Source organism: Pelodiscus sinensis, chromosome 9 (genome assembly GCF_052426305.1).
Source record: "Pelodiscus sinensis isolate ZL-2025 chromosome 9, ASM5242630v1, whole genome shotgun sequence".
NCBI lineage: Eukaryota > Metazoa > Chordata > Testudines > Trionychidae > Pelodiscus > Pelodiscus sinensis.
The window spans coordinates 236,150-261,672 of record NC_143060.1 but is presented as its reverse complement, the minus strand read 5'-3'; the positions used below and the strand labels follow the sequence as shown (position 1 = coordinate 261,672).

The 25,523-nt window shown below is 49.4% G+C and overlaps 1 protein-coding gene across 3 annotated transcripts in view; it reads right to left on the bottom strand.

Moving 5' to 3' along the window:
• The window catches only part of CFAP57 (cilia and flagella associated protein 57), a 170,986-nt gene that overhangs the window by 89,431 nt on the left and 56,032 nt on the right, over positions 1–25,523 (bottom strand). For all 3 annotated transcript variants that reach the window (XM_075914597.2, XM_075914599.2, XM_089780355.1), the window contains 4 exons: positions 19,706–19,858; positions 18,604–18,743; positions 816–981; positions 266–379 (listed from right to left, as the gene is read on the bottom strand). In XM_075914597.2, coding sequence (XP_075770712.2) covers positions 266–379; positions 816–981; positions 18,604–18,743; positions 19,706–19,858 — 573 coding nt within the window. The remainder of the gene's footprint in view (positions 1–265; positions 380–815; positions 982–18,603; positions 18,744–19,705; positions 19,859–25,523) is intronic.

Below are 25,523 nucleotides of genomic sequence, written 5' to 3'. Positions count from 1 at the left end.
TATTAAGCACAGACTCTAGAACAGAACCTTGTGGCACTTGCTGCCAACTTTCTGCCATGATGAAAATTTACAATTTTTTCCTTTGTATCTCTTTCCTGTTAGTCAGTTTCTGACCCATTACAGTTTTTTACCTCTCCCCCATGATGACAAAGTTTGCTTCATAATCCCTTCTGAAAGACTCGGATACAGGCTTTTTGGAACTCCAAATAAATTATATCTACCAGTTCTCCTTTAGCCATTTCTGTGATAGGCATTGCACACTGACCTTCCCATTGTGTCCTTTCAGGTTATTAACATTCTCAAAGCTGGTGGTGGAGTAAATATGAATCACATTCCCATTAACTGCAGCAAAAAGATGACCCCCATTACTGAAGGTGCACTGCAGAGAGAGAGAGAGAGAGAGCATACATGCAGCTATTACTGAATGTGTGATGGAAACAGAAATAAACACCAAATACCAAGTCTCTTATTGAAGTTGCAATACAGTCACCCAGTGTTTGAAAGTCATGCAAGAAGAAATCTCTAAATATGGACATAATTTTTCATGATTCCTCTCATCTCATAACACCCTCTTCTTAGCTACCCCATGGGTATGATGACCCGTATTCCCCCAACTTGCTCTCTGCCTTCTTTTTTACGACTCCCAGGTCCCAAGCCCCCTTTATATCCATTTTCACTCAGGATTCCGTCCTCAGATTCTCATATCTCAGCATTTGCACTACTATTCTTCTCTCTCACATCAGCTCCAGCATTGCTTCTCACCACACCATTTCCCCCCAAGCTCCCCAGATTTGAACTTCTGTGTTGCTTCTCACCTCTCTGCACCCTCTCACGGTGAAGTCCTTAAAAGTTCGGATGTCGTCAATTAGCAGGTTCATAAGCCGTAGTTTGTCAGAAAACCCAACCAACACATAATGGCCAGTGGGATGAAGAGAAATTGCATAGGCTTCCTCCTGGTACTCCTTATACAAGTCTAAAGTGCTACAAGAATCACCAGTCAGTAACAGAGCCTGAGTCACATAGTTACAAACTGTCATACAGATGTACAGCCCTGCACTGAAATTGCTGCAACATCCTCTGTAGAGATTCAGGGTGCTGTGAAACAGTTGTGTGTCTGTCACACAGCTGATACAATCAAAGAACTACTTGGAAACCTGAGACCTGCTGATCTATGGGGAAGGAAGGGCAGGCTTGCAGTAGCTGAGAATCACTGGTCCACTGTTACACAATGAAAAAGAGGAATGGAGTTCTGGTTGGATATCACACAACAGAAATACATAGTCTGAGCATCCTTGGCCACGTGAGACAATAAAATCAGTAGAATTACTAAATATTTCATATATTAAACTGCAGTAACTTCAGAGGGGTAGCCAAGTTAGTCTGTAACAGTAAAAATTTAAAAAACAACAAATACTCTAGTAGCACCTTAAAGAATAAATAGTTACAAGAGGTTGATAAGAACCATTAGCACCTCCATTGTTTGATTGGTAGGTTAAGTCATAGGATGTGGAAGGTAGTGTGCGAGCCAGCGGATGTCTTTATTCATACCATTTGCATAAGAATTAAACTTGTAAATGAAGTTAAGTTCCAATCCTTCTCTGTGTATTTGGCTTGTGGAATTTGCCTGAAACAAAACAGTGACTTGGAGATCCATTAATGAGTGTCCAGGTAGATTAAAGTGTTCTCCAACAGGTTTCTGTGTATTGCCTTTTTGGATATCTGATTTGTCCATTAATTCTTTCCCAGACACAAATCAGATATTTGAAAAGGCAAAATTCCGCAAGCCAAATACACAGAGAAGGATTGGAACTTAACTTCATTTACAAGTTTAAATCTTATGCACATGGTATAAACAAAGATATCTGCTGGATCACCACTACCTTCCACATCCTATGACTAACCTACCAACCAAACAATGGAGGTGTTAATGGTTCTTATCAGTCTTTTGTAACTATTTAGTCTTTAAGGTGCTACTAGATTATTTGTTTTTTAAGTTTTTCCTGTTACAGACTAACTGGGCTACCCCTCTGAAGCTTATCTACTCTCTGTCTCTTTTTTTTCTTCCTCCCCACATTTTCTGCCCCTCCTTTTCTTTCTCTTTTTTTCCTCTCCTCTCCCCTTCCCTTATTTATTCTTGGATCCTGCCTTTAACTCCCTGGGCTTGATTTCTATCATGTAGTTTTGAATAAGGTTATCTTGTAAACAACTGAACTCAGGCAGATAAAGCAAGCAGACAGCTGCAGTCTGCACTATGATAAGAAACACAAGACATTCACCAGGTCTATTCTCTACAGGCTGCACTGAATTCCTGTTTGTTCTGGGTATAGTTTCAGGGGGTGGAGGTGCTTGGCCCTGGTCATTCTTGACTTTAGGAGTCACTCCCCACATTGGTCTTTCACAGACTGCATGCATTAGCCTTCAGGGCAGGACAGAAGACTTATGTATTCACTCATCTGTCTGTTGGAGGGTGGCTGTGCAGATGGGGGTGACATTATTTCAGAAAAGGAATTTGTTTAATTTGATTTGGTTAATGATAAGTAATTTATACTAGAAATGACCCCTTCTGGTGCTCATGGAACCATTACAGTTCTGCTAATATTTTAAACAAGGAAACTCATAAAAGAAGTTGCCAATCTTGTGCAGTAATGATGATTCTTCAAAATGTGTGCCCTGTGTGTGCGCCACTCTTGGCAGGGGTGGATGAGAGTTTTGCGGGGCTCAGGGCAGCACAATTTCATGGGGCGCCCCTTTGGAGAAAAAATAGAAAAAGGCGTCCCCCCTGTGCCCACTCCTCCAGTAGCCCCACTCTGATCATGTGAGCTACGCTCCTCATCCCCTCTCCAACACCTCCCTCTACACACCTGCACTGCCTCTCTCCTCTGGTGCTGGTCCCTCCTCTGCAGGTGTCTGTCCTTCTGCTTCACCTCCAGAATCCCCGGGCACCTGCACCTTCCCTTACCCCTGCAGCCTCCTGGTGCCTCCACCTTCCCTCACTGCCCCTGCGCCCTTTGCCCACTTTTCCCCGATGCCCATCCCCTCACCACCCTCTGCCCCCATTCCCCTCATGCCCGTGCCCTCACACATGCCTTGCTCCATCCCTACCTTCCTCATGCCCACCCCTCCTTTCAAGCCTTCTCCCAGCACCTCTCCCTCCCCCCTTTAGCCTCCAATGCCCTTACCCTCTCCTCTCCCAGAATCACCCTGTCCCCCCTTCCACTGACACCTCCCCTCCTGCCGTTTTCCTCATTATCTCCACTTGGCCCCCTGGCATTTGTCTCTCCTCCATGCTGTCCTTTGGTGCCTTCCCCCGACCTGCCCCCCCTTCCCCTCAGCACAAGCCCCTTCCTCTGCCATCCACCTTCTGCCTTCCAGTTTGCAGGGCAGCCGCGACCCCAGCCCAGGCTCCAGCCCACGTGCCAAACCAAGCGGTGCAACGCTGAGCACGGTTTTAAAGTCCTGGGCCGTGACATCATGCCACACCTGGGCTTCTCCCCTCTCAGCTGTTGCGTGGCGTTTCAGCACGCCACGCATGCTCTCCCTCGGCCTCACATGGCCCATACTGCCCAGCGCTGGGGAATTTAAAGTGCAGGGCTGCGGCACCATGTCACAATCCCCCTCCTCCTTCAGCAGCCGCCAGATGGTCAACCGGGAAATTCCTGGTACCCCGCCAGGCCAGTCCGCCCCCAGCACTGGCACGGGGCCTATTGAAGCGCGGGGCCTAGGGCATCCGCCCCGCTCGTCCTGCCCTATATCCACCACTGACTCTTGGTGTCTGTAGAGCAGTTCCACCCAGACCCCCAAGGGGCGGTAGGGCTTTGGAGCTATATGTGAGTAGTGGATGAGAGCACAGTAAGGCCAACAGTAGAATCTGAGCTAGGGCTTTGGGTGATTGCATAATGTTAGTTGAGAGTTTTGCTCTGATGTCCAGGTTGCAGTCTACATATGTCGATTAAGGGGACATTGTTCAGTAATGTGACTGATGTTGCCATGGCTCGCACAGAACGGGAGCTGATGCCCGAAGAGGGTTCTTTGCTGCGTATCTGGTAGCAAGTTTGGATACAGTGGAGATCCATTTGGATAGTCTTTGGGTCAATATTGCAGAACCTCTGGAGTTTTCTGTTGTAAAGGCAAATAGTTTTGGTGACTTGCCAAATGGTATAATTCTGTCCAAGTAAAAGGCAATCGCTTGTCTGACATCAAGCATGCGTAATGTGACTTCCAGAGAATCCTCATGTGGTTTGTGGTAGAAGGCAGGTAAATGTTTAGTTTGGTTAGTATGGAAGGGTGTAGCCACTTTGGGCAAGAATTTTTGGTGGGGTTGTATTCCTTTAAGTGCCTGCTAAGCTTGTCTTCTGTAGTGTTTTGGCATCCTGGTAGCTATCATCCTGTGAAGTTTATCTTGTTGCGAATGCACCAGACCTATAAGGTTGCTACACATAAGGACACATTGTCAGTCAGAATGCAAATTGATTTTTTTCATATTGTGGCAAAGTGTGGGCTAAGACCTATGGGTCTTGTGCTTCCTGGTGGGTTCTTGTGGGCCTCACAGGCTTGCAGTGTCCCTAATTAGTGCCACAAAGGCAAGGGTATCCTGCTACCAGAGCCTCTTTCATCATTAGCCAGTCCACTGTCCTTCTTTTTCCAGTCCCTGCTGGCCCTTCTAGTCAGAGGGAAGGGTTGGGGGGGACCTGGTCCTACCCACTTGCTCCAGGTTCCGGCCCAGGCCGTGTAGCTTGGCCCTTGCCCCCTGAGCAGCAGCTCCTCCCTGGGCCACTTCCCCAACCCCTCCTGCAGTACCTCATTCCCAATATCACGGAGCAAACCTTCACGTCAGCGCACTCAGGTGTGTTCTCTTGCTCTGGGCTGCTCCCTTCTCCTTGAGTTCTCTTCTAGTCCGTCCCTTTTCTCCTTCCCCCTAGCCTTGCCTGGAGAAGTGTTTTTATAGTGCACACATCCACCTTAAGTGGCTGTAGGTGTTCCAACTAGTCCTCCCTTCAGGCTGATGCCAGATAGGCTTCAGGTGTGGCTGGCTGGCCATAGTCTTTAACAGCCTACTCAGGGAACATAAAGCCACATATCTAGCTCCCCACATATCTGCCCTCCACGAGGCTTCGGCAGCTCCCTGTTCTCAGGCTGCCACAATATGAGTGGGAGAACATGATGGTATGCATTGTGTACCATGCGGTGTTCTAGGAAACTGATGTGTAGTCAGGCTTCCAGCACAGACCACTTACCCTGTATGTTGTGGTGTTCTCGGTGGACAGCCCCTTCCTATCAGTGATGGACCTGCTATAGTTACCAACAGGGAGTTTTGTTGAAAAATAATCCAAAAGCAAATGTTCTCTGGTTTTATCCACCGCTGTAGTGAGAGGATGACCTTTGGCGGCAGAGCCACTCTTTTTTTGAGAGTGCATTTGCTGGGAGCATAGACCATGCTCAACCAGCTCTGCAGAGAGCACATATGAAGTTTGGTACACTTTACTATGAATGTTACAGTTATCATATGTCCTGGAATCTGAAGACAGGTCCTCACTCTTAGGGACCTCTCTGGTGCTGAACCAGAGAATTTGCTGAACCACAGGAGGTCAATATTGTCTAGCAAATTTACCAACACTTACACTGTTTACTGGGCTCTTAGAAGATGGGTCAGGGTAAATTAGAGCTAAATAACACAGAACACTTAGGGCTCGTCTACACTGGCCCCTTTTCCGGAAGGGGCATGTAAATTTCATGAGTCGTAGTAGGGAAATGCGCGGGGGATTTAAATATCCCCCGCGGCATTTAAATAAAAATGTCCGCCGCTTTTTTCCGGCTTTTAAAAAAGCCGGAAAAGAGCGTCTACACTGGCCCCGATCCTCCGGAAAAAGTGCCCTTTTCCGGAGGATCTTATTCCTACTTCGAAGTGCCCTTTTTCCGGAGGATCGGGGCCAGTGTAGACGCTCTTTTCCGGCTTTTTTAAAAGCCGGAAAAAAGCGGCGGACATTTTTATTTAAATGCCGCGGGGGATATTTAAATCCCCCGCGCATTTCCCTACTACGACTCATGAAATTTACATGCCCCTTCCGGAAAAGGGGCCAGTGTAGACGTAGCCTTAGGGTGTGTCTAGACTACAGAGTTTTGTCGACAAAACTATACTTGCGTCTACACTACCGCTGAGTACTGTCGACATAACGTCGACAGAACTCAGCAGTTTTGTCGACGCTGGTAAACCTCATTTTACAAGGCATAACGCCTTCTGTCGACAGAGTTCTGTTGACAGAACGTGTTATTGCATCTAGGGTTGTGTCTAGACTACAGGGTTTTGTCGACAAAGCAGCTTGCTTTGTCGACAGAACTGAATGTAGTCTAGACGTTCTTTGTCGACAGAAGCTTTGTCGACAGTATCTGTCAACAAAACTTCTGTCGACAAAAGCCTGTAGTCTAGACGTACCCTAAGAGCCAGGATTGGTGGCTGTAAACAAACTTTATGGGACAGCGGGAAACTTTGCCACACTCATGATAAGTGAACATCCAGCTAATTAAAATCATGCCAGACCATGGATGTTGCCAGACCAGAGAGTGCTGGATTAGAGAGGTTCAATCTGTACTACCATGCGTGTTTGAGAAAACTTGGGGAGTAGTGGATAAACCAAAAGGCAGAATACAGTACTGATAATGATTGGGCCTACTGTGAACCTCAGGAATAATCTGAGGGCTGAATGTATGGCAATAGGAAAATATGCATCTTGGAGGTTGACAGCTGCAAACCAGTACCCCGTCTAGTGTTGGGTTGCCTGTGGCCAAACTGACCATTTTGAACCCATGGTTGTGTACAAACTTGTTGAGTTTTGGGAGCGCTAAGACTGGTCTCCATCCCCTGCTTTTCTTCTCTGTCAGGAAATAATTGAAGTAAAAACTTTTCTCTTGGTATTGATTTGGTTCTATGGGACCCAGCAGCAGGAAGTGGTCCACTTCCTGTTGTAGGAGGTGCTCATGAGAGGGGGCCCTGGAAAGGGACAGGAAAGGAGGGAGCGTGGGGATGATGAATATGAAAGAGATGGTGTAGTCAGATTTTATGACCTGGACCACCATTCTCCATCTGTGTGGACACCCTCGAAGAATTCTAATAGATTTCCTCTTACAAAAGCTGTATTGACTCTTCCCCAATGTATTGTGCTCATTTATATGTCTGATAATTCTGTTTTAGACTACAGTTTCAACCAATTTGTCTGATACTGAAGTTAGGCTTACTGGCCTGTAAATTGATAGGATTGCCTCTGGAGCCTTTTCAAAAAGTTGCATTACATTACCCGTGCACCAGTCCTCTGATACAGAGGAAGATTTAAGTGATAGGTTACATACCACAGAAATAAGAAAGTTATTCACCTTGTGTACTAATGACTGTTCTTCGAGGTGAGTCTCCCTATGGATGCTCCACTGTGGTGATGGGTGGTCCCCGAAGCCACAGATAGGAGTTCTTCTTAGCAGTTGGGCTGCTCTCGCACAAAAGGCTCCTCACACCATTTGACAGTTCCTCGTCTATGCCCAAGCTGATAAACCAACTCCTAGTGGAGGGGAAGAACGGAGGGTCATGGAGCACCCATGGGGACACACATCTCAAAGAAGAGTCGTTACTGCACAAAGTGAGTAATTTCTTTTCTTTCTTCGGGTGATGTCCCCATGGGTGCTCCACTGTTGGTGACTACAGAACAGTACCCCCTAAGGATGGTGGGACTCGGTGTTATTGCTTAGGGGCGGAAGATAGTACCGCGGGAGCCACTGCTGTATCTGCCGATATTTGAGGCATGATAGCATAATGTCTGGTAAAGGAGTGGTCTGATGACCATGTGGCTGCCTGATATATGGTGTCTGGCAGGTGGTCCATCAATGGTGTTAGTTCTGAGAATATGTCAAAGGTGTGATTAACAAGATGAGCTGCATAATTGGCGATGTGAAGCATTAAAGTTGCTGATGTATAGACTTTCCTTCCCAACAAGTCTAATCTCTTTGTGTCTTTGTCCGATCCTAGTTGTTTGTACTGTGGGGTCTTCGATCTCTGGTGTGCTGCGTCCACAACTAAAGAATTTGGTTGGGGATGGGTGAAAAGAAATTCCATCCCTTTAGGGGGAACAAAATATTTCCTATCAGCTTTCTTATTCATTGGAGGTGTGGACGCTGGTGTATGCCAGATGTCTTCAACAATCTCCAGAATTGGCTAGGGGAATAGCCAAGCTGGATCTGCGCTGAGATTGAAGGTTCTTAAAAAGACAATGTTGGTTGTCCTTCATCTCTTGCAGAAGTATTTCTTGACTGACCGTTTGAATAGCTCCTGAAACTGTCGGAGATTGTCTGGTAGAGAAACGTCCCTTGGGATGACAGCTTCATCCGGAGAGGATGACTCAATGGGGGACACCTCTGGTGGCTGGTCTTCAAGGTGAGTGTATTCCGGTTCCGAAGGTGGGGGAGCAGGGATGCGGTTCTCGATGTTCGTGTAGCGGGAGCCGGAGTTAGGGAACGTCTAGAAGAGGAACAGTCACAGCAGGATCATCCATGGGACCTGGACCTGTGATGATATGGGGACTTGCTGTGGGAATCATAGGTGTAGGGCTCATCGTGGTGAAACTGTGAAGCCCACTCACCGCTGGACAGATTGTAAGTAGACCTGGTATGCTCCCAATGATGACCATGCGGGGAGTGCGGAGAGCAAGAGTGGCTGTAAGGGAGTATGGAGAAGGCAGGCGAGATGGACCAGCGATGGTGGTGGTATCTCGTATGGAGAGGGTCCGAGTCGAGGAAGGGAGATGATAAGCGCCGCAGAGTCCGGTGACAGGCTTGCCGGCTGCTGCGGTAAGGTGGGGAGTGCAGTGCCGAGGGCGGTGCCGGTGGGTATAAGGACGGTGCCGGTGAGAAGTGGAGCGAGGGAGAACGGCTCCAAGATGGAGGAATCTGCGGCGTCAGCCTATCTGTGCCACTTCTAGCCTGGTGCGGTGCCAGTGCCGGTGCCGGCTGTGCTTGCTCTGGTGCTGCTGCAGGTGGCAGTGCCGGCATGGACATCAGTGCCAGTTGAATCTCCAGTGCCGGTGCGGTCCCTGGTGATGCTGTAGCTGCTGGTGCCGATGAGGCTTTCGGCGCTGCTTTTGCTGCCAGTGCCGGAGGGTTGGGCCCAGGCGGAGCCAAAGCAACCCTTGTTGCAGCATAGTGTGCTGCGTGCCCCGTCTTCACCGGTTTAAGTGCCGCTGCTGATTTGGAGTGCAGTTTTGCCGTGCTGGAGGTCCCCGGCTTGTCTCCGGAGCTAATTCTGCCTTGATGGACTGCTGGCAGAGATCTAGTCGGAGACGCTCACGGTCTCTTGGGCGAAGCTGCTGGAGGAGAAGCAGCCCTGCGTTTTGCAGGCTGGTTCTCGGAGACGGGAGCAGGATGCAGTGGCTGCAGGGCTTTATCAAAAAGAAGCATCCGCAGTCTCTGTCTCTCCTGGCTCTTGCGGTGAGCTTACTGCAATACTGGCACTTCTGGGGAACATGGGCTTCTCCAAGACATCTTATGCAGGATGGGTGACCATCCGAGCAGGCATTGCCTCCTGACAAGTATCACATTTTTTGAATCCAGGCGACGGCGGCATGGTGAGTAGTATGCTGTAGCAGGCGGCTTTTTTTTTAAAACAAGTCATAGGGGATAGAGAACTATGTACAACTGTGGAAGAGAGGAAGAACGGGGTACTGAACTTGGGAGTAAAATTATCTACTAATCTACAACAAATTCGTCTGTCTCTTTCTTTTTTTTTTTTGTAAACGAGGAGAAGGAATAAAAACGGGAGAGAGGGAGGCAAGAACTAGGTACAGGGTAATCTAGGATGAGTCAGGGTATGTCTACACTAGAAAGTTAGTTCGAACTAACGGACGTTAGTTCGAACTAACTTTCCTATGCGCTACACTAGCGCTCCGCTAGTTCGAATTTGAATCGAACTAGCGGAGCGCTTAGTTCGAACTAGGTAAACCTCATTTTACGAGGACTAACGCCTAGTTCGAACTAGCTAGTTCGAACTAAGGGCTGTGTAGCCCTTTAGTTCGAACTAGTGGGAGGCTAGCCCTCCCCAGGTTTCCCTGGTGGCCACTCTGGCCAACACCAGGGAAACTCTATGCCCCCCTCCCGGCCCCGGACCCCTTAAAGGGGCACGGGCTGGCTACGGTGCCCGTGCCAGGTGCAAGCCTGCCAGCACCCAGCTAGCAGACCCTGCACCTGGCACGGCACAGAGCCACCCACCCGATGCCCCCCAGCCCACCCCCTCTTGCCGGGACCAGGCTGGCGGCTCCCGGGAGCTTGCCCTGGACCGCAAGAGGCGGGCACCTTCCTGGGCTAGTGCGGACATCGTGGACCTTGTCCACGATCTCCGCACTAGGCACAGGAAAGTGGCCGTCTAGGGCAGGAGAGCTGCCAGCCTGGCCACCCAGGACCAGGTGTGCATGAAAATCAAGGGGGTCCACTGAGACCCCCGACACTGAGCCCTGAGCTTACAATGGCCGTCCTGGGTCAGACCAAAGGTCCATCTAGCCCAGTAGCCTGTCTGCCCACAGCGGCCAACCCTAGGGACCCTGGAGGGGATGGACCGAAGACAATGACCAAGCCATTTGTCTCGTGCCATCCCTCTCCAGCCTTCCACAAACTTTGGGCAGGGACACCACTCCTACCCTCTGGCTAATAGGACTCCATGGACCCAACCTCCATGACTTGATCTCACTTCCCTTTCAACTCTGTTCTAGTTCTAGCCTTCACAGCCTCCTGCAGCAAGGAGTTCCACAGGTTAACTATTTGCTTTGTCAAGAACAACTTTCTCTTACTAGTTTCAAGCCTGCTACCCATTCCTTTCCTTTGGTGTCCTCTAGTCCTTCTTTATGGGATCTCAGGAAGAACTTTTCTGAATGCACCCTCTCCACCCAACCCCTGTTTTTACAGACCTCTATCCTGTCCCCCCTCCGTCTCCTCTTTTCTAAGCTGAACAGTCCCAGTCTCTGTAGCCTCTCTTCATCTGGGACCTGTTCCCAACCCCTGATCATGTTAGTTGCCCTCCCCTCTCCCAGCCTTTCTCTTCCCCTCTCCCACCTCCTTTTCCCAGTCTCCCCCAGTTTTTTTCAATAAAGACAGAGTCAATGTTGGAAGAAACGTTATCTTTATTTTGTACATCAAGAAGAAGGGGGGCTAGGGAAGGGCAAGTGGAAGGAGGTGAGGGAGGAATGGGGTACGAGCCCCCGATGGGGAGGACTGGGCTGGCTCTGCGGGCTTCTGGGGGTGGAAGCTCTCCTGCAGCCCCCCAATTACTCCCTCTCCCCAGATGGCAGCCTGCGGCAAGTGCAGCCGGGCTCATGGCCGAGTGGTGTGATGTGCCCAGTGTGGGCACTCAGGGCACTCCAAGCCAGAACTTCTTTGCAAGCGGGGCACCCCTTAGAACTGTGTGTCCGGGGTGGGGGTCGGGACCCTTTAAGCGCAGCCCTCGGCTAGCCTGAGACAGTATCTCCATGCTCTAAGTCCTCCTCTGATGCCCTGCCGGCACTGCTTCCGGCCATCATTAAGCCCTGTTCAGAGTCCACTCAATGTGGACTTACTAGTTCGAACTAGCAAAACGCTAGTTCGAACTAGTTTTTAGTTCTAGATGCGTTAGTTCGAACTAGCTTAGTTCGAATTAACTAATTCGAACTAAGTTAGTTCGAACTAGCGCTGTAGTGTAGACGTACCCTCAGTGAGGAGAAGAGTGCGGGAGCCGGACCATGCATTCAGTCAAAAGAGCGCGAACGCCGTGAGACACCACGGCGCAGGCGCAGTCCGGCGGGGTACTGCTTCTGGAAAAATCTCTGTTCTGTGGTGCTGAGGCAAGCCCAGCACCAACAGTGGAGCACCCATAGGGACATCCTCGAAGAAAAAGGGACAGAATCTGTGAGTAAAGGTATGTTTTTGGCTTCTTGTCACTGGATGGTTGGGAAGGTCGGGCAGATCCTCGACCAATTCCTCAAATCTGCTGTTTGGTGCTGTGGGATCCCAAGGAGTGTGCTTAAGGTGGGCACTTCCTCTGAGGTCACTGTTTGGATCGGTTGTAATCGTATGGTCTCTGCTGAGGGCAGTTGTAATAATCGTCCCTATTTCTGTTGTAAGGAGCATATCTCTTTTGTCAGCACGGTGGCGTGTACGTGCCCAGGAGGCGCAGTGTGGGAATTCTTACTACTGTGCAGTATCTCATCCATGTTTGCTGCAAACAGCTTTTGTTTATTGAAAGGAAGTTCCTCCACTTTCAACTGTAGTTCCTTCGGTACCCCTGCTGCATGTAACCATGAGGCTCTTCTCATCACCATCGCTGTGGCTGTTATTCTAGCCGCTATATCAGCCACATCAATGGATGCTAGTAAAGCGGTATGGGTGATAGTATGACCTTTGTGGATGATCGCTCTGAGAATAGGCCTCTTGGATTCAGGTAGGTGTTCCATGAATTCAGCCAACTTCGAGTAGTTGTCAAAGTCATGGTTGGCCAGCAGTGCTGAATAATTTGCTATTCTGAGCTGTAGTGTGGCTAAGGAGTAAGTCTTCTTGCCGAATGTGTCTTACTTTTTGTATTCTTTGTCATTAGTTGCACATTTGGTTTGCGGAGCCTTGGAGTGTTGGCTTGCTGCATCCACCACCAAGGAGTTAGGCTGGAAGTGGGAAAAAATAAATCCATATCCTTAGGGGGAACAAAGTACTTTCTGTCCACTTTCTTGCAGGTTGGTTGGATGGAGGCGGGTGTCCTCCAAATGTCATCTGACACCTCCATTACTGCCTCACCAATGGGAAGAGCTATCTTTCCCTGAGATGGTGGGCGAATGTTCTTCAAGAGGCTTTGTTGTTTCTCTTTTACTTCTTGGAGGTGTACCTCCTGACTAATGGCTACTCTTTTAAAAAGTTCCTGGAATTGTCTGAGGTCATTCGCAGAGCTCGATGTTTCAGGTACCACAGCGTCATTGGAGGATGGTGACGCATTATCCTCCGTCGGCTACTCTTGTATGACACTTTCTTTGTTGATGCTCTGGCCCTCCTCCTCCTCCTCCTCCATCGAAGGTGGGAGGATAAGAGGTCGAGAGGCTGGTGGGAGACCCCTAGCTGAAACCATTGCGCCCTGTGGGCTGTGTCTGCATGGCTCCAAATAGTCCCATGGTGTCCACCTGGAGGGTAAGCAGGGAGGAGGGCATTGCCATTCTGGATACCAGGAAGGATAACAATGTCTTTCATGAAAGTAACAGAGAAATAGCCGTGTTAATCTGATCTTGGTAAAACAAAAAAAGTCATGTTAGTCTTTAATGTGCTACATGAGATGTCTTTCGTGGTATTGCTGAAATTGACGATCTACAGTTGGGGATGAGGGTTGGGAGGAGAAGACATATCAATGGATGCTAGTAAAGTGGTATCTGCTCAGCTTCATTAACTGCGGCATTCCCGTGTCAGAGGGGGTCTAGCTCGATGTGGTGAACCTGGAGAGTCCAGCTGTTGTGGCAGACCCCTCAAGGGTGGGAGGGGGGGAAGAACTCAGATGACTAGTAAAGGTTCCATCTGTCACAGGGAAACTGGCTTCATTCTGCGCTGTAGCACTCTGTTGCTTTAAAGCCTCTGGTGGTGAGGGGCTTTCTCCCCATGATGGCTTTGGAGGAGGCGATGCTGGAGCTCTGTGGATCTGCTTGGCAGGCGGTTCCGCGTTCCCTCGCAGCACCAAATGTTGTGGTGCCAGCTGCCTTGGTGCTGTTCTGTGGAGGCCCAGGAGAACAATTTTTTTCCATCCTCCTTGTAACACCCTGTGACAGGGCGCCTGCCCTGCACTGGCCCTTTAAGACCAGGACTCAGGCCCTGAGCTGGGGCTAGAACCGAAGAGGCCAGCTGAAGCTGTTTGGGCTAGGGAGAGCCCAGCTGGCAACTATCTAGGACAGCACAATTGGCTTGTGGAAGCCAGCTGAAACCACTAGGGCGAGTGTGAGCCCAGCTGGCAACTATCTAGGACAGCACAATTGGCTTGTGGAAGCCAGCTGAAACCACTAGGGCGAGTGTGAGCCCAGCTGGCAACTATCTAGGACAGCACAATTGGCTTGTAGAAGCCAGCTGTAATCATTAGGGCGAGTGTGAGCCCAGCTGGCAGGTGTTTATAGAGAAGCACAGGTTGCTTAGAGGGGGGAGCCAGTGGAGGGCTGATTGCAGAGGAAGCAGGAGCTCCTTGGAGGGAGACAAGCTGGGGATAGCCAGCAAAGGCTAGAAGCGGGCCAGCCAAGACTCCACTTGGCTAGAGGCTGGTGGCAAAGCCTCTGGTTTGAGGGCCCATCATGAGGCCGACTAGGTAAGCAGCGCCATTGTGACAAATGCCAATGATGAGCAACCCATAGAGACTGTAACTTGCCCTGAGAGGGGCTATATGAGGACAGTCAGGGGGCACTGAGGCACAGTGGGGGGCTTGTGCCCCTGACACACCCCTTTAGATAATTAAAAACTGCTATAATGCCCCCTCTCAGTTTTCTCTTTTCTAAACTAAACAATCCCAGTTCTTTCAGTCTTCCCTCAGAGCTCATGTTTTCTAGGCCTTTAATCATTTTTGTTGCTCTTCTTTGGATCTTCTCCAATTTTTCCACATCTTTCTTGAAATGTGGTATCCAGAACTAGACACAATACTCCAATTGAGGCCTATTCAGCACAGAGTAGAGCGGAAGAATGACTTCTCTTGTCTTGCTCACAACACTCCTGTTAATACATCCTAGAATCATGTTTGCTTTTATTGTAACAGTGTCACACTGGTGACTTATATTTAGCTTGTGGTCCACTATGACCCCCTAGATCTCTTTCTGTAGTACTCCTTCCTAGATAGTCCCTGACCATTCTGTAGCATTCTGCAGCAGAGGAGGTTTAGGCTGGACATCAGGAAAGGCTTTCTGCCTGTCAGGGTGGTTAAACACTGGAATAAATTGTTTAGGGGGGTTGTGGAATCTCCATCACTGGAGATATTTAAGAGCAGGTTAGATAGACACATGTCAGGGACGATCTAGACAGTGCTTGGTCCTGCCATGAGGACAGGGGACTGGACTTGATGACTTCTTAAGGTCCCTTCCAGTTCTAAAGTTCTATGATTCTATGATCTGCAAACTTAATAACTGTACTCTCTATGCCATCGTCTAAATTAGTATTTCCCAATCTTATTTGGCCATGGAACCCTTTTAAACTCAAAAGAATTTTGAGGAACCCTTAATACAGTGGTGCACCAGCTGGGCCCAAGGTAGCCAGGGAAAAAAGTGTTGAGCAAAAAAAAAAAAAAGGGGGGGGGGGGGGGGAAGAGACCTGGGGCCAAAATGCGGTCACGGGCTTCCGGATCAAGTGGGCTTCTGGATCAAAGCGCCACAACACCCCAGGAAGACAGCCACTGATTGTGCACCACAGCCCTAGTAACAGTCTGGTAGATGAAGCTGAAAAAGTAAAAAGTAGACCACGAATAAGTAGGATAATAATGCCAGGAGAGAGGGTAGAAGAGGAGTCTTGGGTGTATGGCCAGGAAGGAGGGTACAGGAGGTATCTTGGGGCAGGGTGTCTGGTCAGGAGGGAGTGTACAGGAGAGGTTTTGGGGCAGGGTGTCAGAGCACACTGGGAATACGGGTTCTTGGTGGGGGGAGGGGAGTGAGGGGTACTTGGGTGCAGGGTCTGGGCATGAGGGTGATGCTTACCTGGCCTGGCATCCTGCTGCAGCAGTGAAAGCCTCCAGGCAGCACACTCTTGTTCCTTGGGGAGGGGGCGGAGCTCAGTCTCCCCCCCCCCCCCACACACCACATGCAGTGGGGAATCCAGAGCAGCTGCACCAGGTCAGGCTTCCTGCTGGCAGGGTGTGTGTGGGGGGGGGGGAGAGTGTAGAAACCCCAACCTTCCCTGCCAGACCAAACTCGTCCACTTCCCCAGCAGGCTGGGGAGGGGTGTGGGGGGGGGAGAGAGCAGCAGTGCATGGGGGGCAGCAAGCCCGAGTGCACCTTGGGTGGGCGGGAAGCAGAGCCCGAGGGCGCTCCGGGGGGGGGGGGGGGGGAGGGGACAGCAGAGCCCAAGCCAAGTTCTGTGTAGGTGGCAGTTTAAAAACGCCGAGATCCGAGCACAGCTACTTGGGGCCTCAGACCCAGCCACCCCTTCCCATCCCAGCAGCAGCAGCCACTGTAAAAGCTGCCACCTGCACACGTGGAGGAGGAGGAGGCTGAGTGGCACCAGAGCCGCTGTGCAACAGGGGCAATCCTGCGGGGTGGAGAGAGGGCTGCGCCGTGCGCGATGGTGGGGCAACTGCAGTGGGTGGTGGAGCAGCCAGAGCCACGTGCTGCCAGAAGCCCGCCCCCTCCAGCAAAGCTCCAATGGGAGCTGCCTACTGGCTCTGAAGAGGGCGGGGGAGTAGAATTTTTTCAAGGATCCCTTAGATTCACTTTGTAGAACCCCGGAGTTCCGCAGAGCACCATTTGGGAAACACTGCTCTAAATCATTGATGAAGATATTGAACAGTACCAGTCCCAAAACAGACCCCGGTGGAGTCCCACTTGTTATGCCCTACAAGCATGATTGTGAACCATGAATAACTACTTTCTGAGAATGTTATCTAGCTAGTTATGCACCCACCCTATAGTAGCTGCACCTAGGTTGTATTTCCCTAGTTTATTCATAAGAAGGTCATGCAAGGCCCTATCAAATGCTTTACTAAAGTTTAGGTATACCACGTCTACCACTTCTCCCTTAACCATAAGACTTGTTATCCTATCAAAGAAAACTATCAGATTGGTTTGACATGATTTGTTCATTACAAATGCATGTTGGCTGTTACGTATCATCTTATTAATTTCCAGCTTCCATGACTTTTCAAAGATGATAGCTAAAGGCTCAGATATCACCTCTTTCAGCTTCTTGAATATTCTAAGATGCATTTCATCAGGCCCTTGTGACTTGAAGACATCTAACTTTTCTAAGCAATTTATAATTTGTTCTTTTTAATTTTAACTTCTAAACCTACCCCATTTCCACAAGCATTCACTATGTTAATCTTCTTGACATAAACTGAAACAAAGAAGTCGTTAAGCATATCTGCCATTTCCAAGTTTCCTGTTATTGTTTCTCCCTCTTCACTGAGCAATGGGCCTACCCTGTCCTTGGGCTTTCTTTTGCTTCTATATATTTGTAGAATGTCTTCTTGTTATCCTTTATGTCTCTAGCTAGATTTAGTCATTGTGGTTAGTTCTCGGAAAACATCAGCTCAATAAGCCATAGCAGTCAGAAAAGCAAATAGAATGATAGGAATCACTAAAAAGGGGATTGAGAATAAGACAGAGAACATCTTATTGCCTCTATATAAATCTCTGGTACACCCACATCCTGAATACTGCATGTAGATATGTTTGCCTCATCTCAAGAAAGATATCTTGGTACTGGAAAAAGTTCAAAATAGGGCAACAAAAATGATTAGGGATTTAGAACGATTGCCATACGAGGAGAGAGTAATAAAATTGGGACTTTTCATTTACGGGGAAAAAAAGGGGACTAAGGGGGGGGATATAATAGAAGTCTCTAAAATCATGGCCAGTGTGAAGAAAGTAAATAAGAAGTTATTTATTTGCTCCCATAACACAAGAACTAGAGGGTTACCAAATAAAATTTGTTTTAAATCTGCTGTTTATTAAAGGAAGTTTTTCTTCACACAATGCAGTCAACCTGTGGAACTCCTTGCCAGAGGATGTTGTGAAGACCAGAACTTAAACAAGGTTCAAAAAAGAACCAGTTAAATTCATGGAGAATAGGTCCATCAATAGCTATTAGCCAGGATGGGTAGGAGTGGTATCTCTAGCCTCTGTTTGTCAGAAGCTGGGAATGGGTAACAAGGGAAGGATTACTTGATGATTACCTGTTCTACTTGTTCTGTTCACCCCCTCCGGGGCATATGGCATTGGCTACTGTCAGAAGACAGTATACTGGGCTAGATGGACCTTTGGTCTGATCCAGTATGGCTGTTCTTATGTTCTTATTCTTTGTTCCTACATGTATACATTGACCTTTACCTGTAGTAAAATGCATATCTTTTGTTTGTGCTCAACTTGCCAAGTGGATCACTCTCAGAATCAGAGACTTGTTTTCCTCATTATTTATCACTCACCCAGACTAGGAATGGTTGCTTTATCTCAGTGGAGCTGGGAACCCCCCTTTCCAACAATGTAAATAATTTGTTTCTAGCATCTGTGTTGTTCAGCATTATTTCAGATAATTTTTAGAGTTTTCTGAAATGTATTAGTATTTTTTCTCTCCATTTAAGGCATGAAGAGTTAAACCTTGTTTGAGGTGTACAAAAACAGTAACTTTTTTAAAACAAAAAAGCACTGTAAGCATTTCTAATATCATATTGGGAAATGTGATGGTATAGTATATGTTATCAAAGTCTTAGTGATTATTGGTACTTGTTTTGAAGGTATTGAAAATCCATGCTAATCCCGTACTCCTGCCAGGAAGTCCTCTCTTATCCCACACCATACTGAAATACCACCAAAAGCAGACATGTTAAGATAGATGTAACTGTCCATTATAGGAGACATTCAAAGACAGAGGTTAGTAAAAACAGAGATGGTTCTTTACTTGGTTTCATAGTTCCAGATGCGGACAGATCTGTCTAGGGAACAGGTAGCAACGAGGGGTTTACGGATACAGGTGTCCAGTCCAGTGATGGCAGCAGAATGTAATGGGAAGTTCAGATATTCAAAGTGAGCTGGTTCCGCCTAGAGAAGTATCACAAATCATTAAACGGTCAGAAAAAAATATATTGGCTTAGACAATAAGAAAAGGACAACAATAAACCTCAGTGCATGGAATTGGGGAGAGGTATCTTATGCGGTTCTAGACTAAAAAAGCACCAGAAAGTTAAAATAGGGAACAATGGTGTTAGATGCAGTCTTGTTTGGCATCTTTACTGATCTGGACAAGTGATGGGATTCATATACAATACTAAATTGTGAAGACTGTGCACATCAGCAAGAACAGAAAACCACCACATCACGACCTAAAAAGACGTGAACAATGACAAAAATGAGATCTGACTTGGAAGATGGCAGTTAATACTCATAACGGAAAAATAATCAGAAAAGCAGATACTGAATGGGAAGTAGAAACTTAGGAAGCAAATTAGATAGGAGTTGGCGGTGTGCTATAGCTGGGGGAAGAGAAGAGAAAAAGCCAGTGAAGTTTTGAGCTGCATACACAAAAGCATGCCATCAAGGACCAGTCCCTCTCTGAACAGATGCTCTAGTAGGACTCCCTGGAATAGGTATTAATTCCATCTAAGCATTTATCTCAGATGTATTTCCCCAGCCCAAAACAATGAGGCCTTAATTAGCTTGTAAAAGTTCTTTAGTGCAGAACTATATTCTACTGCATATTTGTGCTCAACACAAATGGATTCTGATCTTGACTAGGACCTCTATGTGGTACCATAATATGAACACTACTAATTCCAAATATAATAAGCATGGGACAGAGTCTCAACTTTAACATCGTACTGAAGATTTTTGCATATTAAATTTATTAAACATATACACAACTACAAGGCTGGGATGGGTTCAGCATCTCACTGGTAGATTTTACAAAAACCTGCTAAAGAAAATGACACTGGAAATCAAGTGCCTTGCTTATATCTCATTTACTAACTATTGTGCTTAAGGACTGGTAATCAGCCTGAACTTACCTTAATTATGTCACTTGAGGACATGGTAAAGATGTAGAGTTGATTTTTACTTGTGCTAATGAGTAGCGTTTCCTCTGACGGGCTAAAACACATGCACGTAACATCCTGCTTATCTGACTGATTTGGGTCACTGCTGCGCTGATCCTGGGGAATCTATGAAAAATCAGTCCCATTACTATTTCAAATCTCAGTATTCCGCATAGCACCCACACTTGCAGTGTAATTCTGCTTTGGTAGGGATATGCTTAGAAATCAACAGATGCCAAGGAAGTAAATACCTTACCTACACAAAGACAGCAATACAGATAAGGTAACCCAGCTGGAATTTTCCATCTTTAATGGCTATAATTAGAGCCTTGCAAATCCATGGATATCTGCAGGTATCTGCATCCGTGGATGTGGATAGCCGCAGCTCATTTTTGCGGATATGGATGCGGATGCAAATTTTGTATCTAGAACCCTGCAAATCTGTGAGATCTGCTTTATATCCACTGGTATCTGCATCTGTGGATGTCAGTGCGTATATCTGCAGCTCATTTTTTGCATATTCAGATGCAAATGTGGACACAAATTCTATATCTGCACAGGACTCTAGCTATAATTTAGGAACATATTTTCAACATTTGTCTTACCATATGTGTTACGTATCAAAATGGCAACAAAAGAACACTAAACAAAGTCAAGCACTCAGGTGATGAAGTGGCAGAATTATGGTTGGTCCATGAAAGAACAATTCCATACCATTCAGTACTCGTGGTCCTTTGAGATGTATTTTCCACATCTTAGTGATCATGTACCCAGTCGTTTTCAGCAGTGGGTCCATGGTCCCTTGGGGAGCCACCAAGCAGGACCTGCATTAGACTTGATGTGGCCCAGAACAGAAAGCCAAGCCCCACTGCACGGGGCCGAAGCCAGAACCCTGGGCCATATCACCTGGAGCTAAAGCAGAAGCCCAAGAAATTTAGCTTTGTAGTGCCCGCCTGCAGCATGCAGCCCTAGATAATTGCCCTGCTTGCTACCCTTTAATGCTAGCCCTGGTTTTTGTGGTACAGGTGAGACATGGAGTTTTTGTAATATGTTGGGGAGGTCTCAGAAAGCCAAAGATTGAGAACCCCTGTTGTGCACCTTATGCATAGATCCTTTTGGCCAGCAGTGATCATAGGGGCTGCACCTGTACCCTAGTTCTCCCATACCCAAAGTTATTAAGGGTAGGGTGGGCACAACCAGATCCATCATCACTACAAAAGCGGCGAGGAGTCCTGTGGCACCTTATAGACTAACTGAAGTGTAGGAGCATAAGCTTTCGTGGGCAAAGACCCACTTCGTCAGATGCATCTAACAAAGTGGGTCTTTGCCCACAAAAGCTTATGCTCCAACACTTCTGTTAGTCTATAAGGTGCCACATGACTCCTTGCCATTTTTGCAGATTCAAACTAACACGGCTACCCCTCTGATAATCATCACTACAGATGACCAAGGTTAAGGCTCTGTGGTAGGGAGAAGGAAGTCTGCCATTTCTTCTTTGTCTTCTATTGTCCACATAGATTTCACTTTTGGTGACTTTTAAGCCGTCATCAGTTTGCTTGAAGGTAGTATGACTCTGGTAGCCAGGTGCCAGCTCTTTCAAGACTGCAGGAATTAGTTAAGAATTGACAGACTGCTAGTTGGAAACCAGACCAGTTCACCTATATGTTAGTTTTGCTCAAAATAGATACTAGTGTTATAAGAATATAAAGTTGAGATGGACTCTGACCAAAAGGGTATAAAAAAGTGCAGTGGAAGGCAAATACATAAGCCTCAGTACGAACAGGTCCCTGTTCCCTGGTGTAGCCAGACAGTACCCCCTCCCCTCCCTCCAGTCACATCCATCTTATTTGCTTCTCTGAGGTTCCTGAAGCATACAGGGCAGAGAAGGAGCAATAAAATCAGGATATGCGGGCTCCTCTGACCCTGAGTAAGCTGAAAACATAGATATGAGGAGAACAATTAAGCAATAAGCTGACCTCCAGGCTGCAAGAACTGCCCTGGCTGGCACCTATGTTGATACGATCACACACAATTGTCCCTGGGAGAGGAATCTCCCACTGAGAAAAGAATGCCCAGTACTTCCAATTTAGTTATCTCTCTTACAAGTGTAAATTAAGTTCACAACTCCCTTGTAAGAACTGGTGTCACAAAAGACAGACCAGCACCATTTGGCATCACAGATAAGAAAGAGAAATACGTGACCCCATGGGTATAAAGATGGGTCCAGCAGCACACTCACTTTGAGTGTCAATCTACTATCTATCTGCTGGTCGGGTTAGGTGATTGACCTCCCGAGGTTCCACAGGGACACCCACCTCGTATTCGTCTTTCCGAGGAATTGAGGGACCGATCCTGGCCTGACACGCTGGGACCGAGCGACGCAGAAGGGGGTAAAAATTGTACCTGGATATGGTCCTTTGTCTTAAGTGTACACATAGACTTAGAGCTCTTTAAAGATTAAGCTGTTACTTGGTACCATTATATCTATTTTTCTATCTTTATCTTCTTTGTAACCATTTTTAAGATCTATATTTGCTAGCAGTTAAGAAATAGAGCAATAGCCATTGTAACCATATGATTTATAAGCTTCTTTAATAAACCAGTAACTGTTTAAGCTTTAACCTGACTTCTTCAGTTGCTGTAATAGAACCAAGCACAATTTAAAAGAACTTCAGCCGGTCATAAGGGACAGGTATAGGAAGAGCTTGGGCGTTTTGGATCGTGTCACTCCCAGGTGACAGATCCGTTGGAGCATCTCTCAGTCTTCCCTAGACTGCCCGCTGAGAAGGAATCCTGTATCCTAGCAGCTGAAATCTGAGATGTAATAAGTTCTCCCTATAAACTCGGGGCGTCTGTCAGCCTGTTGGCTGCCCTCCGCGATGGGACCCCGGTCCTAGCGGCAAAGACACAGACATTAAACCTTTTCTCGGTCGGTCACACACACACACACACACACACTGCCCTGACCGTCGGCTGACACCTGGGGAATCAAAAAAAGGCTACTTTGGGCTAATCAAAGCACCTGACATCAATTAAACTGCAAAAGGATCAGTTAATACCAAGGGCAGTTGGTGCAACTGGGGCTGGAGGAGGCAGGCCCCAGCCCTGCCTACAGGCCCACCCCCCACAGGGAGGAAGAGAGACTGGAGGGGAACAGTCTCTTTCCCTTCCTGTAAGGGAGTGCATGCGCATGCCCCAACCTCCCGGGCCCCTAGAACAAAGGGGGAGGGATGAGGGCACGTGGCACAGCTCCCGCCTCCCCGGCCCCTAGAGCAATGGGGGAGGGATGAGGGCACGTGGCACAGCTCCCGCCTCCCTAGCCCCTGGAGCAATGGAGGAGGGATGAGGGCACATGGCACAGCTCCCGCCTCCCCGGCCCCTAGAGCAATGGGGGAGGGATGAGGGCACGTGGCACAGCTCCCGCCTCCCCGGCCCCTGGAGCAATGGGAGAGGGATGAGGGCACGTGGCACAGCTCCCGCCTCCCCGGCCCCTGGAGCAATGGGGGAGGGATGAGGGCACGTGGCACAGCTCCCGCCTCCCCGGCCCCTGGAGCAATGGGGGAGGGATGAGGGCACGTGGCACAGCTCCCGCCTCCCCGGCCCCTGGAGCAAAGGGGGAGGGATGAGGACACGTGGCACAGCTTCCGCCTCCCCGGCCCCTGGAGCAATGGGGGAGGGATGAGGGCACGTGGCACAGCTCCCGCCTCCCCGGCCCCTGGAGCAATGGGGGAGGGATGAGGGCACGTGGCACAGCTCCCACCTCCCCGGCCCCTGGAGCAAAGGGGGAGGGATGAGGACACATGGCACAGCTCCCGCCTCCCCAGCCCCTGGAGCAATGGGGGAGGGATGTGGGCACGTGGCACAGCTCCCGCCTCCCTGGCCCCTGGAGCAATGGGGGAGGGATGAGGGCAGGTGGCAAAGCTCCCGCCTCCCCGGACCCTGGAGCAATGGGGGCGGGATGAGGGCACGTGGCACAGCTCCCGCCTCCCCGGCCCCTGGAGCAATGGGGGAGGGATGAGGGCACGTGGCACAGCTCCCGCCTCCCCGGCCCCTGGAGCAATGGGGGAGGGATGAGGGCACGTGGCACAGCTCCCGCCTCCCTGGCCCCTGGAGCAATGGGGGAGGGATGAGGGCAGGTGGCAAAGCTCCCGCCTCCCCGGACCCTGGAGCAATGGGGGCGGGATGAGGGCACGTGGCACAGCTCCCGCCTCCCCGGCCCCTGGAGCAATGGGGGAGGGATGAGGGCACGTGGCACAGCTCCCGCCTCCCCGGCCCCTGGAGCAATGGGGGAGGGATGAGGGCACGTGGCACAGCTCCCGCCTCCCCGGCCCCTGGAGCAAAGGGGGAGGGATGAGGACACGTGGCACAGCTTCCGCCTCCCCGGCCCCTGGAGCAATGGGGGAGGGATGAGGGCACGTGGCACAGCTCCCGCCTCCCCGGCCCCTGGAGCAATGGGGGAGGGATGAGGGCACGTGGCACAGCTCCCACCTCCCCGGCCCCTGGAGCAAAGGGGGAGGGATGAGGACACATGGCACAGCTCCCGCCTCCCCAGCCCCTGGAGCAATGGGGGAGGGATGTGGGCACGTGGCACAGCTCCCGCCTCCCTGGCCCCTGGAGCAATGGGGGAGGGATGAGGGCAGGTGGCAAAGCTCCCGCCTCCCCGGACCCTGGAGAAATGGGGGCGGGATGAGGGCACGTGGCACAGCTCCCGCCTCCCCGGCCCCTGGAGCAATGGGGGAGGGATGAGGGCACGTGGCACAGCTCCCGCCTCCCTGGCCCTTAGAGCAAAGGGGGAGGGATGAGGGCACGTGGCACAGCTCCCGCCTCCCCGGCCCCTAGAGCAATGGGGAGAGATGAGGGCACGTGGCACAGCTCCCGCCTCCCCGGCCCCTGGAGCAATGGGGGAGGGATGAGGGCACGTGGCACAGCTCCCGCCTCCCCAGCCCCTGGAGCAATGGGGGAGGGATGAGGGCACGTAGCACAGCTCCCGCCTCCCTAGCCCCTGGAGCAATGGGGGAGGGATGAGGGCACGTAGCACAGCTCCCGCCTCCCCGGCCCCTGGAGCACTGGGGAGGGAGGAGGCTGCATGGATGCAGCTTGTCCAGCCCCCAGAGCACTGGGAGGGCAAGTGCTGGGGGCAACAACACTACCCCCAGATACCAACAAGCTGGCGTTCTGGGGGTGGGGTATGGGCAGGGCCATGCCTGGTGGTTTGGGAAGGCAAAGCCATCCCCTCCTAGGATACTGGATGCCCATAATTAAGAGACTGTAAGGCTAATGCAGGTGCCTGACTCCAATTAACCTGCAAAGGGTCAGTTGAGATCATTAGGCTAATTGAGATAATTGGGACCCAATAAGGCCCCGCTCCTACTGTTTAAAAGCTCTCCCTCCAGTCAGTCTCCCCCAAAGGAGATCGAGAAGAGGAAGTGTTGTGATTTTGGGGAAACTATGCTCCACTAGGAACCTTAAGGACTAATAGTTAGATACATAGTGAAACACAGCCAGGAGATACACACTCAGGCTACGTCTACACTGCAGGTTGTTGCTGGCAGAGAGCATGCTAATAAAGTGCTCATTAGCATTTGTCGCGCTGTCATTCACATATTCTCTGCCAATGCTTTTTGCGCAAGAGGTTTTTTCTAAGGTCATACAAATAGTCAGAGGCCAGTGGATAGGTCCCACAAGGGAGATTTTTAGGCGAGACTAGGCAGAAACCCCCAGATATGTTATCAGAAGAAAGGTGCCTGATAGATGGGATGCCCATGGAGAGAGAGGCCCAAGGGCCAGTGCC